General features: G+C 27.2%; 2 protein-coding genes across 6 annotated transcripts in view; one reads left to right on the top strand and one right to left on the bottom strand.

Annotated features, from left to right (window-relative positions):
- Positions 1–11,774, top strand: part of LOC136971565 (chloride channel protein 2-like) — a 52,018-nt gene extending 40,244 nt beyond the window's left edge. For 3 of the 5 annotated variants that reach the window (XM_067266026.1, XM_067266025.1, XM_067266028.1), the window contains 11 exons: positions 713–810; positions 902–1,017; positions 1,726–1,859; positions 1,935–2,122; positions 2,200–2,314; positions 3,394–3,470; positions 5,213–5,263; positions 5,344–5,379; positions 5,450–5,554; positions 11,118–11,204; positions 11,287–11,774. In XM_067266026.1, the coding sequence (XP_067122127.1) occupies positions 713–810; positions 902–1,017; positions 1,726–1,859; positions 1,935–2,122; positions 2,200–2,314; positions 3,394–3,470; positions 5,213–5,263; positions 5,344–5,379; positions 5,450–5,554; positions 11,118–11,204; positions 11,287–11,469 (1,190 nt within the window). In that variant the 3' untranslated portion in view covers positions 11,470–11,774. The remainder of the gene's footprint in view (positions 1–712; positions 811–901; positions 1,018–1,725; positions 1,860–1,934; positions 2,123–2,199; positions 2,315–3,393; positions 3,471–5,212; positions 5,264–5,343; positions 5,380–5,449; positions 5,555–11,117; positions 11,205–11,286) is intronic. The other 2 variants (XM_067266024.1, XM_067266027.1) reach the window with 2 other exon arrangements.
- Positions 11,775–17,026: 5,252 nt separating this feature from the next.
- On the bottom strand, positions 17,027–17,708 carry LOC136971580 (centrosomal protein of 19 kDa-like). The gene has a single exon (XM_067266046.1). The coding sequence runs from the start codon at positions 17,554–17,556 to the stop codon at positions 17,077–17,079; it is 480 nt and encodes a 159-aa protein (XP_067122147.1). The 5' UTR covers positions 17,557–17,708; the 3' UTR covers positions 17,027–17,076.

Here is a 17,708-nt window from a genome sequence, read left to right as displayed (position 1 = left end):
CAAAACAATATAATTGAGATGTTACTGTTGGCAAAATAGATTTAACTGAATTTATTGATACTTAAAATAAGTGTAGATAGCTTTATTAACTTTTTAATATGTCTTAAAAGAAAAAATTAAATTAATAAAAGGAAAGATATTTTACTTTTGCTGAGAATATTAGTATAAAATTTTACCTTCCTAATACTATTGTGAAAATGGTTAAAGCATATTGAAGTGTTTTGTTGAACAAAATTATTTTATTTTAACTGTCATATGCTCCATGTGCTGTTTGAGAACAGATCTTGACAGCATTCAATTTCTGGGCTAAAATTTGTTTGGATGCTTTACTTTAGAAATTTCTGAATATTCACGAACAAAATAAATCTTACTTAACTCGAGTTATTTGTGCAAAGAAACTGATGTCTTTGTTCTTTTATTTATGATAACATATGTGTAAAGTAATGAGAAATCTTGTTTTATGAACAGTGAGTAATGGCAAAGGAAATAACAGTATAAAAAAAATATAATTTTATTTTAAAAACTTGTATTATTGTCTTTTGAATATAAATATCTTATATGTTCTTAAAAATTGAAAAATTTTTCAGGTTTTTAAATAATTTTTCCGGATGATACATTTTGCTGAGTTTTAATCTTAAGCCCATACTTATGATTGTGAAAATCAAATACAGAAAATAAATTTTTAATACTGATATTATTAATATATTTGCAGGTGCAGCAGCTTTCTCTGGAAGTGTCACACACACAATATCAACTTCAGTTATTGTGTTTGAACTAACAGGACAAATGTCTCATATTTTACCTGTAATTGTATGTAATTTGTAGTTTGTGTGATTATAATTTAAAAAATTAATATCTTAAATCCATCTTTAATAAATCTATAGTAAATTCATTTTTACAGATATCAGTTTTAGTCTCAAATGCTGTTGCCCACAGTTTGCAGCCTTCAATTTATGACAGTATCATTAAAATGAAAAATCTTCCCTATTTGCCTCCAGTTGTTTCTGCATCTTCTGAGTGAGTTTACTTTAATAATTTATAAAAATCTTTATCGAAATAAAATAATCAGAGTTAAATTTAAAATTTATCTATGATTCTGAAGTCTTGGTAAATTATAAACATTTTATCTTTGTTCTTTTTTGTTGTAATCTAAAAAAAATTCTTTTCTATACATTATTATTAATTTTTACTAATTCTATTAAAATTATTTTGAGATAAATAATGCAAATATAATAATATAGTGTATAACATTTTTTTTTTACAGTAGACCCTCATTTTAATAGACCAAAAAAATTTTCATAATGAAGGAAAAATTTTAGAACCTTCTTTTTATTTACAAATATAGCATGCGAAGATTGAGTCAATGAGCATAAAATCTCAATGTATATTTAATAATAATTTATTTATTATAACAAACTTATAATGTACGTTATTAAAATCAAAGCTAGCAGAAAAAAATTTCTGGTTACAACTCCTTACTGTGTTTTATAATTATTTATATTTTTACAGTAGTTATAGAATATAATGTAGGGAAAGTATGGTGATCAGTTAATTTTGACCTTTGGCTTTTTTGCATTTTTTGATGTATGACACTCTATGAGCCCATAAATGTAAACGAAAAAATTCATACAAAATTTTTTCAGGGTCTGTTTTGCATTATATCAGTAGTTATAAATAAAGTAGTAAATATGGTAATTAAAATTTAGTATTAAAATTATTTTACAGCATCCATAACGTTTATGTTGACGATATCATGGTAAGGGATATTATATACATCTGGAAAGGAGCTACTTTTAGAGATCTTAAAAAATTATTAAGATCAAGTAGGTTAGAAGTATTTCCACTTGTTGAATCTCCAGGTATTGAAAAATTTTTTTATTTAGTGCATATTTTGAGATTACAATTCTTAATTTTTATTTTTTTCTTAAAAATAGATTCTATGATTCTTCTTGGATCTGTTCATCGTGTTGAATTATTATGGTTATATGAAATTCATTTTGGAAGACAACGAAGACTACAGGAAATTGCAAAAAGACAGACTCTTGATGATTCGTTGAGGAAAAGTCCCAGAGAACAAAGACAATCTCGTTTTGAAGTTATTCCTGTTCCTGCCAATGGTCGAGTAAGTATAAGAACTTTAAAATTATTTGAAGTAAATAAAATTTATAAAAAAGGAATAAATATAAAATATTATTTCAGAGATCACCTAGAGTCTCACCACCACCATCTCCAACAATGACACCAAAATCACCTAGAAAATCAATATTAAAACATTCTCCTGTAAATTCACCATATAATACTATTACATCTTTAGGTAAGAAATATTTTAACATTATACATGATTGAAAAATCCAATTTAATATAAATTAGCAACAAATTTATGTAATTTATAATATAAGAATATTATGTATTACATGAGGTGTGTATATATATGTATATATAAGCTATAAAATATTAATATATATATATTAGACCAATAGAATGATATTAAGTACAGAAAAGTACAGATCAATTACACATATCAATGGGATAATTTCTATTTAAAGTTTTATTTTTCTACTTTCTAAACTTTCTTTTACTGTTTTTTAAATTATTAAATTACATATAAATTTTTTGTTTAATTATGTAACACAGTAGATCCTAATAACTTTGACCTCTTGCTTTTGCTTTTATTGCTTTTATTGACTAGTTCAAATTATATTTCCAGGAATGCAATGTCACCTTAATATTTTTCATAGGTTCATATGATGTTTTTCCATGAACTAATTAGATCATAAAAGCAAGAATCTGTTGTACTTAATATTTATAAATTTTTTTTAAATTTGAATTCTTATATTATATTATATTATATAAACAAAATAAGATAAAATAATATTTTTAATTTTTACAAAAAGAAAGTTATATTGATTAGTTAAAAAAATGCTTTGTTCTGTTAATTTATAAGCTTATAAAAAACACCATAATTATTAATTAATTAATGTCATTTTCAAGTTTTAGTCAACAAACATTAAGAATTATTAAGAATATTATTTAATTCTTTTTAATCTGAATTTCAGAGAAAATACAAGCTGTATTTCTACTATAGTATGTTAAACTTCTTTTACATATAAACTAGAGCATTATCCTGTAGAATATTAAAATTTTCAAAAATCAATGTTTATAATGAATGAAATTTTGTTTAAAATGTTAAACTCTTGTTATAGGTTTTCATTAAACTAAACGTTTCCTAATTCATAATTCATTTCATGCTTGTTTTTACAATGTTACTAGGTATAAATTTAAACTGTAATGGTCCATATGGCTATATCTATTAGTAAATCAGCTTATTAAAATTTGAGTCTCTGATAATTATCTGAAGATATCTGGTACTTATTACAAATATTTTGTTTGCAGATGCTAGGTTGCGACAAGCTTTTGATGCCGTTTTCAGAAAAACATTAACTCTTCAAGATGTTAATAGTGGGGATAAGGTATATTTATAATTAATTTGTTAGATAACCTTTAGCTTATCATTCAAACTCTTATTTCATTTTAATACTATATTTACAAATTGTTGAAAGTTATATATTTTAAGATAAAGAATAAATAAAATATAATATTATAATTAATTAATATATATAATTTTTAATATCTAAGATATACAGTTATACCTTGAGTTACGTCATTTTCGATTATACGTTGTTTGTCAGAAAAGTATATGGAAAAATAAAAGTAAAGTTTAAGTCATTTTATTTGACTTTACATCCATCTGCCATAAATATTGAAGTTGTAATATCACTAGAAAAGTGTTAAAAGCACATAAAATCATATTAAAATATGTACATTTACAGCAAATGTTAATAGAATCATCATAAATCCTAGAGAACAAAACATGAAAACATCTGTTTTTCTGTGTTGTCTTATTTAGCGGTCTTTAGGTGGTCATTATTAACGTTTTCCACCATAGTTTCGATTTACGTTGCCTCTCCTGGAACCGATTACCGACATAAGGCGAGGTATACCTGTATATATATATTTAATTAATTTTTATAGGAAACTCGGTAGTCTAAAACAATGCTTGCCTTGTCAAACATCTTTATTTTATAAATTGTAATTCAATAGCCATAACATTTTGGAATAATTTATCCCTTCTTCAGTATGGAATAAATGATTTCAAAATACATTTATGGTTGTTGAACTGCAGTTTATGAAATAAAATGTTTGTCAAGATCAGCATTGTTTTGGATTATTGAGTTTTCAATATAAAACTTCTAAGAACTAATTAAATTTATTTATTTTTCATTTATAAACCTACTATAGTAAAAATCAAATTATATTTTATGAGAAAAATAGAAATTTAATTTGCTAAATTTTAACAATTTTTAATTCTTGTGTTCTATGGCAAAAAACTATTATTTTGTCATTAATTGTTGAGAACATTTAAAATTCAATAACTATTAATAATAATAATACATGAAACTCAATTTATGTAATTTCACTCATTAAAAGAAAATACAAAACATAAGAAAAAAAAGTATAATGTGTGTATGTGTGTGTGTATATATATATATATATATTTTAGTTCAAAATTTCCTAAACATTGAACTTTTGAAATCACATTTGACACATTAAAATTTAGGAGCATCTTCTCCACACATATTATGAATTATTTTTCCTGTTTGTATGATGATGATTCCTTTTGAAACTCACAAAGCAAGCTATGCCCGATATGCTTTTTAACTGAAGACTTTTCAACTTGATTTTATTCAAACAAAATGTGAAGCTTCTAAACAAAGAATACAATCTCACAAATGTTACAATTCAACCACACATTTATGTTAAATAATGATAGCTGTTGAAAGTACACAAAACTTTCTGTTCAACCCAATATAACCTTTACTTATTAACCATGGCATCCAAGAAATATGTGGAAGCAAAGTTGATGAGGAAGGTTGCAATATCAATGATTGAGACAAAAAAGAAACTTTTCACAAATGCCATGTGGTGCACATATGGCGGATCTGTCTGCCATGTTTAATTGCATTTACTGGTCGGTGAATGACTAGTAAATGTAATTTTCATTTTATTTATCATTAGGGCATTTCATTGCATTATTTGAACATTTCAAATAAATATTATTAATTTGAAAATTCTAATAGTATTATTATATATTAACAATTTTATAGAAGGACAAAATTTAATATATATATATTAAATTTTTTAAAAATTACAGTCTGACAGTAGTGCACCAACAACTCCAACATTACCGAAGAGAGTTCAATTGGTAGTCTATTTATCTTACTTTTTGAATGTGTGTGTGTGTGTGTGTATATATTGTTTTAATTAACTATTCTTTACTTTAAGCCTAAAGAACGTGTAATTGATATGTCTCCTGAAGAGGTAAGTAAAACTTAAATTATTAATCTTATAATTAATATGTTAAAATTAAAATTTTTTTTAAATTTTAAAGCAATTGGCATGGGAAGAAGACCAAATGAACTGCATCATAGATTTCTCTCAATGTCATATTGATCCTGCTCCATTCCAATTAGTGAAAAGAACATCATTAATAAAGGTAAGATGTCAGCTGTCTGCCTTACTGAATTAAAATAATTATAATTTAAAACTTGATATTTGAATTTTATAACTTAATTAAATGTAAGTGGTTTTGACTTTCAATTAGATATTTGTAAATGTATGGGTAGAAAGACAAGTTTTGGACACAAATTAATAAACTTATGTTTATCTTGATTAAAGTGTAAATATAAAATGTATTAATATTTTTCTTGTAACAAAGTCAGTTGGAAGAATGAGCTTGCTTCTTCATTAGTTTGAGAAAGAGATGCAAATCTCAGTTTCCAATGTTCAGTCATGCTCTGTATTTGGTTTAATGACTGCCAATGCTGAAAACCCTGCCTCACATTAATAGTATGTTGCAAAAGGAATCAAAACTTCTGGATACTTGTGCTTTACAAAGCTCCAAAACTCAGGTAATGATGAGGAAACAAACTTCAGTTTCAATATAGAGTCCAATGAAATGTCAATAACTTGCTCATTCTCCAATGATGAGCATTGTTGAGAGTTCTATACTGAAGTGATCTTTGATCCAATCGTGACTAAGGTTGATCAAAGTAAACACTGAGTTGTGTGATATATTCTACAAACATAATGATTTGGAGTTCAGTAAAGAACTGATATTTGTCTCCTAAACATTTAATTTACATCTTTACACACATACTTTATCATTCACTTTTTTTCCACAATAATAATTTATTTCTGAATGCTGAAATTTTGTCCTACTATTAATTAAACACTATTGCTGAAATAAATCTAGGAAAAAAAGCAACTATGGTGCAAATTCTTCTGCATTCCCATGTCATATGATTTCGTTTACTGTAATATTCATGTAATATTTTATCATTTATAATAATAATAACTTCTCAATATGAAAAACTGAGGTCTATTAGGTTTTAGCAAATGAAATGGCCGATTTTTACTTCTGACTTTGAACGCTTATTAACCCTTAGCCTGCCGTTTGCCACGCCCCCTTATTTTGTAAAACGGCCAAGGTCAAAATAGGTGAATCAGGCAATATTATTTTAAAAATTCACTAAAAATTAAATTATTATTTTATTCATATGAAAAAAATTACATATATTTATCAATATAGTTAGTTTTAAATACGACATATTTCAATAAAGTTTGTTTGAAACATTTATGAGAAAAAAATAATAATATATGATAACTGACATTCAGACTTGAAAATTTGTTACTATTTGTCAAAATTAACATTGCCTGCTTACTCCATTCTTATTGTCACTGAGCCAATACGACGTAGAATATTGTTCTGTACAATTTGATATAACATTTATGCATGTACGTTTATTCGTTGTGAAATTATCGCACATTATATCAAACATTTGTTTAAAATTTGAACTTTATTCTGCTTTCAACTAATATAATGAACTAATATACTTTATTCATTTTATATCAAACAAAATTATTTATTTTCGTAATAAACATATGATTACCAGTAGCAATAGATGTAACATTTTCGGATATTTTAAATTTAAAAAATAATTAAAAATTAAAAATTAAAAAAATATATAAAATATCAGAACTGAAGGTCATAACTTGAATATTTATGATGCATTAACATATTATAGCTGAATAAACTTATTATAGCATTAATGAACTTATTATAGTAATATTATTGCATAGATATGCTAAAAATAAAATAAAAAATAATCAGAAAATGAAAAATTAAGGAAAAACTATCGATAATTAAAAGTTTTTTTAATCGACAGAACACCACCTGGACAAAAATATGTAAAACAGACGATAAACAAGACGATACCATCAAGTGCTGACATCTGTTGTCGATAAATTTTATAAAAATCGATTTTTAACAGGGTAACGATGAATCGGTACCCTGGCCGTTTTGCGAAACAATTAGGGTAATGATAGATCGGTACCCTGGCCGGGAAAGGGTTAATTTAGTTTAAAACTTACATATTTGGTTAAAAATGTCTCCATCAACATTAATATACTGTTTCCAATTTGATAGAAATCATAAGAATGAGAAGCCAAAAAGTCATTAAAGGTTCTTTTTATTGCATCCTCTTCCTTGAAGATTTTCCTTGCCAAAAGACTTCAAATGTATAAAAAAAAAAGTGATATTCTCCAGACTTTTTTCCAACAGACTAAGGTGGATGGGGAGGAATTTCATTTGAATACTTTCATTTTTTGACAAATAATTAAAGAACTGCAGACCTCCAAATGATCTCTCACTGAGGTTGTGTGGTATCCATTTGTCCACCTTGACTTTCCCTAACATGTTTAGATGTCAAGAAATGGTAGGTTGAACATACTGGATATTATTCTTTCTGTGATTCCTGGACAGTCAAGTGATGTTCTTCAATCCTGATTTTTGAGATTTGTATTCCTGGTGGCCTGCTCACTCACAGAACCTTCACCAAAAGTTTTATTGGTATTTTGGGTTGATTTGGCTGCATTATGTCCCAGCTTATACCAAAAAAAAGAAAATTATTCAATTTTCTTTTTTACGTGCCCTCAGACAAAGTACTCTTATATTGTAAGTTCCACATGTTTAAATGAGATTACTTTTCTAAATTCACATATTATATGTGCACTTTTCCAATTGCAAACATACAGCACTTTTCACATGGAAAAAAGTTGAACTACAAGACCAGAAAGTTTAAATTTACAAATGAAATGACCATTTTTTTTTTTAACGACTCAATAGAAAATGGATGATTCTCAAACAGCAATTCGTGCCACCACTTTTAAAGTTGAGTACTTCATATTTGTTAATGAAAAAAATGCCTAAACCTAAAAGAGGAAGATAGTGAATGGTACCACTTCATCAAAGCAGAAAAATGTGAAAGTTTTTTTAAAAAAATTCCTCTTTTTCACAAATACAATAAAAAAACCACATTGCAAAAAAAAGACCAGAAAAACTACAAAATTTAAATATTTAAACTATAAACCAAGTTGAAAAAAAATATACTAAATTCAAAAATAAAAGACTAGATCTAGTTTAAAAACAACTATAATCAAAACACTGATGACCCAAATCCACACATTTGCTATTTGACAAATATCAAGTAGTGTGGATGGGCAACATTCAACTAATGGTTGACAATATTCTGAAATAAAGAAATACTTGTAGTGAACAACAGATGTCATAGCAATTTATGGAATATTCATAAACCAAAACATTCTCCCTTAAATGGAGAGTATGAGAAAGTCAGGGATGGTTCCCCATAGGACATGGTGCAATAAAGGTGTATGTTAACTAATCTAACCCTTCCTTTGTTGGGGTTACTTATTTTATAATGAACACATATTTATTGTGACATTGTCACAATGCCGGGTTGCAATTTTTAAACACATATTTTAAATTAAATTAAAAATATGCTCTCCAACTCAAATTAGTAGTGTCTTGCCTCTGTACATCATACTTTTCCTTTAACAATAGAATCGTGTCATCTATCTAACTGTTTTCGGGGGAAAAGTTTTGAATTGAAATAATTGACCTCCAGTTTGCATCAGAAATTTGTATATAGTTAATTGCAGCCTCCTGCTCCTAAGCTTTCCATATCTGTTCTCAGATTTTATCTAACTCCTTTCTCAAGATTAGGGAAGGACAGATGGACGACAGTGGTAATTTATAGGTCTAAAATTTTTTCAAATTGCAGCTCAATAAACACTACAAATGGTGATGAGGACTTGCACTTTTTACTTACATCATACCACATGCATGATGACTTTACAATCACTTACCACTGATTTTCTCAGGTAGAAGAAATCTTTTCATTATTCCCATTATTTGATTACTTCCAAAGTGTCACAATGTCTAGAAAAACAGTGTATTGCTTTTGCTAGGAGGAAATGAGGTAAAAAGAACTCTTAAAATCTTCAAATATAAGTTTGTTTATCCCATGTAGAGCTTCTCTATACTGAATTTTTCATTAAATTTACAAAGTAGAATTTTATATATATATATAAGTGCCACATTTTCAGAAGTGTTGAGTAGAAAGAGAGTAATTTGAAGACAGTTCGCTCTGTTTGAGCGAACTGTCTTCAAATTATTAAACATAAAATAGCCATCGGACGAACGAAATTACGAATTAAAAATGGTGATCTCTGTTTGAGCGAACTGTCTTCAAATTATTAAAGAAAGAGAATGAATACATTGACAATTTTGTAACTCATCTAAAATGCCAATTCCTACTTTGCAATTGGTGAGACTGATCAATGATGGCTGTCTCTGTCCAGATTGTAGAGCATTGTGCAAGTAACAAACTTTGTATACAATTTTAAAGAACTAAAGTTTATCTTTAACTTTAGTTCTTTAAACTATGTTATCTGCAGCAAAGAATGAAGATAATTCCATATGACATGAAGGAAAGATGCCATTCATAAAAGAATACCACCACCCAGAAAACTAAAATCAAGGTCATCCCATGTGATAGGCATAGACAAAGGACCTGCTAGCACCAATTGTCTCAATACTAAAAACAAAGGATGTTACATTCATGAAATATCCTTTTTTCCTACAATTTATATGTAGATCTACAAAGGGAAATTGAAAAGATTCTGAGAAAAGATATGTAAGAAAAGAGAACTCTCACATCAGATGCATCCAGTCAGAGTGTAGAGATGGAGAGGAGAGTGCAAATGAGATACATTGAAAGGAGAAGAATCTATTTCCAGCAAAAACAACCTTATGTCTCAAGGAAAAAATATCAGAAATTAAGCACACTTTGTTCCAAACATCAGGTAAGATTTGTAATTATTGAACAGGATCGTCCATGTCTTCTTGAAAATGATTTGATTGCTTTGGACCTAATTATTTTTTCTAAACAGTAATATTCCTTACAATTTCAGAATTAGATTCACTATTAAGTGAATATAAAATCTGTTTGCACATAAAACAGTTTTCTTAGTCCATCAAAGTGAATTTAAAATTCATGCAGGAGTAACTTCAAAAATATTACTGGTTAGTCATTTATCCTTTCATATACATAAAGAAATGGAAAAAGAAATACAAAGGCTATTAGGCAAGAGAGTTACGGTAAAAGTCAGCCAGGGTGTTTGTTGTGTTCTTATTTCTCATAGAGCTATCCCCCAAAAAAGATGGCTCTAGTAGATTATACAAAAATATAAATTCCCTAATATCCAAATATAGTTTCCTCTTTTATAAGAGAGAGCAAGAGGGTATTGGGGAAGTTCCCCACAAGACATGGTGCTATAAAGATGTCTTTCCTTTAGTGGAGTTAACATACAAGATTAGTTATGCATTTCACACAATAAAGTACAAATTTATAAATGAAATATGTAGTCTTGGAGATTACAAATGCTTTGTGTAGTTAATACTGACCAACTGCGGAAAATAGACAAAAATAAGAAAAAGGATTCTCCGTGTCTGAGAGTTGGTTGTAAGTCTGAACCATCATTAAATGGGTAGAATGTTAAGTGAGAAGCAGCTGTATTTAATATTTAAAGTAAAGTGTATTTTTGTTTCATATTCTAAATATGACGATGAATTAATAGTATCAAGTTTAGTTTGGAAAAGAAAGCATTATGAGATTCATAATTTTTTAAAATTGCAGGTACATGCCATATTTTCAATGCTTGGATTAAATCATGCTTATGTGACTTCAATTGGTTGTCTAATTGGAGTTGTAGCCTTGAAAGAAGTAAGATTTTTTTCCATTTTAAGTTAACTAAAAAGCTTTTATTCAAATTTATATGTAAATTATTAAAGAAAATTTTTTATAGGTTCGTCAAGCAATTGAAAACATACCTGTAAGAAGTTCAACAAGAGTTCAAAATAGTGTTACTTCTGAAGGAACAACCAAAAGTAGTTCTCAACCTCCTTCAGAGGCACAATCTGAAATAGATATAATTGAAGCTATAGGAAATGCAAAAGAAGTTGTCGATAACCAAACTTCATCCGTATAGCATTATTGCTATTGTTGTTAGTTATTTTTACAATAGTTAACTTTTTAATTCTTTAATTGAATTGATGTGAATGAATTAATTATTTTAATTCTTTTAGTTAACATAAGAACCAAAGAAATAATGAATAGTCAACAGAGTCAATTCACAGAATTATCATAAAGTTAAAAGATATTTTTAAGTTACATGACATAATGTAAACAAAATAAAATCTTGTTAATTTAAAGTCAGATATTTAAAAATTGTTTTATACATGTCACAATATATTGTCCACTGTTATATTTTCTTCTTTGTCTAATCAATTTTAATTAAAATAGAATGCAGTATTGATGCAAAATCACTGTCTTATTATTCAGAGATTCAGACAGGATAGGATGAGTGAATCTCTTCCTATCCAGATCTCTGTTATCATCAATTAAAGAATGATGTACTGATCAGAACAATTTATACTGTTGACCCTATTGTTAAGTCCATTTATAAGAGACAAAATTGAGGAAGAAAAAATTTGATAATCACTCATTAGTCTCTATTGAGTGACAAATAATTTAATTAACATATACTTTTAAAACTTTCAGCAATTTCTGTTAATATTTATTACTATTATTTCTTATACTTGAAACAAAAAAACTGTTCCTAATAATTGATTAGAGATTCATGCTCTTGATTATCGCTGAATCTTTTTTTATTTGTTTTTTAATGGATAAATCTCATAGAATTCTATCTAGAAAATATGTTCTAAATCTTTTTGATACATGCTTATCCTTAGTTTCTTATATATTATGCCTTTATCCACTTAAGTCTTAGTTTACAAGAAAGTCCAATCACACTGAGGGAATTGAATCATACAATTTCAACTTAAAACACCTTTAATGTAACATAATCCTGATGTCATAACAGGATTATGTTACATTAAAGGTGTTTTTAATTTGAAATTGTGTGATTCAATTCCCACAGTGTAACAAGTCTTATATGAAAATGAAAATGGATAAAGGCATAATATATATTCTAAATCTATTTCTTCTTTAGAGTGAATATGATTTGCTAAAGAAAAAAATGTATTAAATATTTTCATACATTTTCATTTCATAAGAAATGACTCAGAATTTACTAAGTACAAAATGCTAGGTTTCTAATTGGATTCTGATTTTTATTATTATTATTATTATTATTATTATTAAAATCATAATATTTATAAACAGAATTTAATGATTAAAATAAGAGTACAAATGATTTTAAACTAAAATTTATTTTATAAAAATTTACTATAAATATATATTAGGCTTTCATTTCTTTTCCTGTTCAGCAATAGCTTTATTAACAGTACAATGAAAAATTATAGATATTAATTTTATTATTGTCTCTAGTGCATTTGTAAAATACACAAGAAGTTCTCTTAAAATTCAGGATTGTCAATATTTATACTAATGCTAGAATGAATCAAAAACTGACTTATGTTTTATACTTTCTTTTAGCCTTTATAGTATAAAATTTATTCTGATGCCAATTAACAAGATTTTATCTTATAATTATATTAAGTTTAATTCTATAAGTTACGTGACCATTGTAGCTACTTTTGAATGAAAATTTAAACATTAGTCAGTCATTGTGGCTTCCGGTCACTTGACAGTAAATATTGCTATAATAAGTTATAGATGTTATCGAGAATTTTATAAATGCCATTTGTTACGATTTATATTATATATGCATACAGAAAACCTGTTTAAAACAGAACCTGCTTAAATGAAAAAAATTTTTTGGAGGATTATGAGTATGAAGAGTGTAACTTAACCTGGATAGAGCAGAAAATTCAATTCTGCTATTGTAAACAAATAAGAGAAATTGCCTCCGGGTGACAAACTATATTCTAAAAGTAAGTGTGAACCTTTTCAGAAAAATGAAGATCATGTGACAAGGGGACATACAGACACAAGGTCTTCGTTAAAAATAATGTTTTTTAAAATTAACCAGTGGCAGAATCAAATACTTTATTGAAAATTCTCATTTCTTAAATCAAATGTGCTTCCAAGAAACAAATAACAAATGTAATTTGTAAAAACAGTGAGAATAAGGTAACACAGTACTGCCAATTTGCCTTGTTTGGATTAAAATTGGTAACTAAATAGTACTGAGTATTCAAACATAAGTTGATCAATCTTATAATTACCAACACTCTAATCAATCATGAACTTTAATACTCTTAAACTCTCTCAAGAAGCCAGAATAACTTGGTCTTTGTATTACTGTAATTCAGTTAGAATTTCTGATGTAGAATGATACAGTTAGTGAACAAGCCAATTTGGCAACCAATGTCTTAATTAAGAGCTCAAAAGGATTGCATCTGCAAAGTGTTCAAATACCCAGCACAGTTTTCTGCAACAACAAGAACTTTTTGCAGTTGAAAAGGTCTTAATTCTTGCATTCAAATACTCCTATTTTTAGTTGGAATCACTTTGAATTAAACCTAATAATAATAACTTTTTTTACATACATTGAAGTGATTATATTATTAAAAAATGAATGTAATTCTGTCACATTTATCTGGTATAATTTAAAGATTAGAAAAAAACCAAAATACTAAAAACTATTCAAAATAGAAAAAAATAATTCAATACAGTGTATGATTCTGGTTTACACAGGTTTTACTGTATATATTATATAAAATTATACCATATAATATGAAAGTGAAGTAAGTACTACATAATAATTTATCAAATATAGAATATTTTGAAATTACTTTTCTTTCAAATATAAATATTTGAAAAGCTTCTATAATTCAATTTGCTTTTTTCAGAAAGAAAACATTTAAAAAAAAATTATTGCCTTAAAGTTATCACAGTTTTTTTTTCTCACTTTCCAGTGCATATAAACAGTTATTAGTGAGGTTGAGGCCAAAGTTTTAAATGCGAAAACGTGTACATTGGACGTTCAGCGCCGCTTTCCTGTAAGCCTAGAAGTTTGACAATGGCATTTGGAATGTCGAGCATGATTCCACTGACTTTCCAAATGCCATTGTCAAACTTCTAGGCTTACAGGAAAGTGGCGCCGAACGTCCAATGTACACGTTTTTTTTGCATTTAAAACTTCGGCCTCAACCTTGCTATTAAGTGCACAATAGTACTGAACCTAAATAAACTTTTGAAAACCTCTTTAAGAGCAAGGCGAGTACTTAAAACCTAAAGATGCTTTTTCAGTTATATTTTAAGTTGGGCTATTGTCAGGAGTTGAGAAGAGAAATAAAGATTGAGAATATACTAAATAACCAATAGTGGTCAAGCATATTCTCTCAATATTTATTTCTCTTATTGACTCCTAGAGATGGACAAGTACTTACAAAATTACTTCACCTTCAGGGTATAATTTTAAGACAAAAACCAGCTTTAGTAGTAATTTTTTCAAAAGTAAATATCATATTCATTTATGATTAAATCTTACAGTTAGTAAATGCTAACTGTTTTATAAATAATACATTTAACGATCTCACTGAAACAAAATGAAAAGCTTTGTTTAAATTAATAAAATAATTTCATCAGTTTTAATGTAAGGGGATGTAATTTGAGGTAATAACAATTTACAGTTCAATAATAAAAATGAAGTATGAGATAAACTTCTGCAATTTATCACATCATTGATGATTTTATATAATTATAATACAGTTTTATACAGTTAAGAGAAAACTGTTTTAGGTTGTGAAGTGTTAACCAAACATATAGTCAGGGATAAATAATTCATTTATTTATTTATTGAATGTTGAGAGGAAACTACATGAAAAATTATGAGGAGGAAAACATCTCTAAGTTAACATGCCTTTTTCCTCAACCATATCAATTAAATCTTAATGTTATTGCTAGAATAGTATAATATAGATTGTATTTGCCATTAGTCATTAAGAAATTTTTTCACATCCAGATTGAAATAAGAACAAGACTAGTTAGAGTATTATTAACCATATATTATTCTGATTTTCATTTATACCCAAAGCATTTTGGTCTGTTTTTGCGCTCTATCTTAAGAGTAAAATGAAGTAAATTGTTTCATTTAAAGTTCAGTGTGGTGCCAAGTTTTGTCCATTATCAAAAATGAAATTTATTATTATTCTAGAACAAAATAATATGTATGAATGAAAATATAGTCACATATTAAAAAGGATTTGTATCTACAAGAAGTAAAGATTTTGCTGTTAAGAATGAATCTATAGAAAATGTTTAATTGTTGCACCCAAATATCAATGAGAGGTTTAAACCAATTATTTCTGACAGTTGTCGACATTAAAGAAGGTGATTAATGCAACCCGCTCGACACTGTCGTAATTTCACTGCTCGCGTGCATCAATCTTTAACACGTTCTTCGCTAGTATCATAATTTTCTATCCAAAGAACATTGTCAAATCAAAATTCTTTAATTAATAACAACTTTTTACTTTCCTGTGATGATAGGGAAAAAAAGTACTTCAATTTTACAAAATAAAAATCTGTTTTAAGATATACAATTTCCTTATATGCGGCACTCGAGATACATTTGGTGCTATTTACAAAAGGAAAAATTGTTATATTTTTGTATAATCGATCTACAGATTATACAAACTTTTATACATGCTATATGAGATCGAACGTCAGATTTGATACAATATTTACATTCTGTATCAGAAATATTTTCATCGCGTACATTCCATTTACGCAGAGTTCCTATTACATTGGTGATAACAGTATTCAGTGAAATTTAAAAACTTGTATTGAGAGAAAAATTATGAAAATCTGTGATAATTTATATGGAGTTGTCAATATAGTTTAATGCAAACCTATTTAATTGGTCCCGTATACATATATTTTTATTACAAATTTGTGCGCCCAGTTAAATAGTTTTCGTTTTATTATATATATTGTTTTAAATATATATATATTTTTTTAAATCAAAGTGAACTATTTTATGTAATCCGAAAGCTGTATTTTCCATAAATGTACTTGCTCGATCTGAATTTTTCTCGTTCGAAAGGGTCTAGTATTATATTCAAGATTAACTAACGTGATCAAGTAACAAGGTAGTAGTTTTATAGGCTATTTTATTAAAATAATAGTGAGAAGTAATTTTATAGTTCTATTTATATTATGCAAAGATATTCATAATCACCATTAATAATGTTCAAGCACTAATTTAAGAATACCTAGTAAAATAGTATAGTTATATTAAAAGAAAAAAAAACAAAAAACAATCTTTATTTACTCATTTATATTTGCAAAAACAAAAAAATTTGCATAGTTTAAATCCTTTTCTTAATGTTCCTAAAATCAATCACCATGTTTTTGTGGAAATTATACATTAATTTGAACCCATTAAAATTTGGTAATTGATTTTTACTTTTTTAGAAATTAGATTTTTTTTCTATCCACTTGTAAAATTTTATATGAAATAAACTACATTGTCAATTTTATCTTGTTTTTATATACATATATAATTGTTTATACTGTGTTATATATACTTCCTGTATTGTTTATATATATTTTTTTACTCAATGTACTTAAAAATAAACTTGATGTACTTTGTAGAAGTCGAATAAAAAAAAAAAAACTGTTACGAATATTCCGATTAGTTTTATTTAACGTAAAGATAAAAAAATTAGAATTCTAAATTGTCGTCGGAATCCCAATTCGACGTTTCAACACAAAAATCTCCAAAATCCACTTCCACGTCGTAAGTAAAGTCTGGATCACCAGGTTTTTTCTGGTTGGTTTTAAATGACGTTTCCATAATATCCTTCTTCCTTTCGAGTGTATCATCATCCAGCTTATTGAGATCTTCTTCTGGATCTATACTAAATTCTTTCTCCACTATTTTGATGCTATCATCCAAACCCTTTCCTTTCATCGTCTCTTGGATGATCCTCAACTGTTTTTCCAGCCTATAGACGGGAACGTCGTTCAAATAAAAGTCGTGTCTGGTTTTAAGTTCCCTGGCAATAATCTGGACGCTAGAATTCTTGAAAAGGCCACGAATTGGCATATTCCTCTGCCTTATTTTATCGCCATTTTCGTATATCAGTATCAAGGCCGGAGGTTTGAGTCGTAATCCCAGCTTTTTAACTTTAACAGACATCATCCGAAAGAAAAATATAAAAATATGCTTCGATTGTTAATTTTTTACCTTAAATTCCACCCGTTTTTATTTTGGAAATAAAAAATAATCATTTCCAAAAGCACATTCGAGATCTCACATAAATACAAAACAACTCCCACATGTATACACAATGT

The sequence above is a fragment of the Centruroides vittatus genome, unplaced genomic scaffold (assembly GCF_030686945.1).
Source record: "Centruroides vittatus isolate TY-2023 unplaced genomic scaffold, ASM3068694v2 contig_2604, whole genome shotgun sequence".
Taxonomy (NCBI): Eukaryota; Metazoa; Arthropoda; class Arachnida; order Scorpiones; family Buthidae; genus Centruroides; species Centruroides vittatus.
Note: the sequence above shows the minus strand (reverse complement) of the source record. Positions and strands in the feature narration are given on the sequence as shown.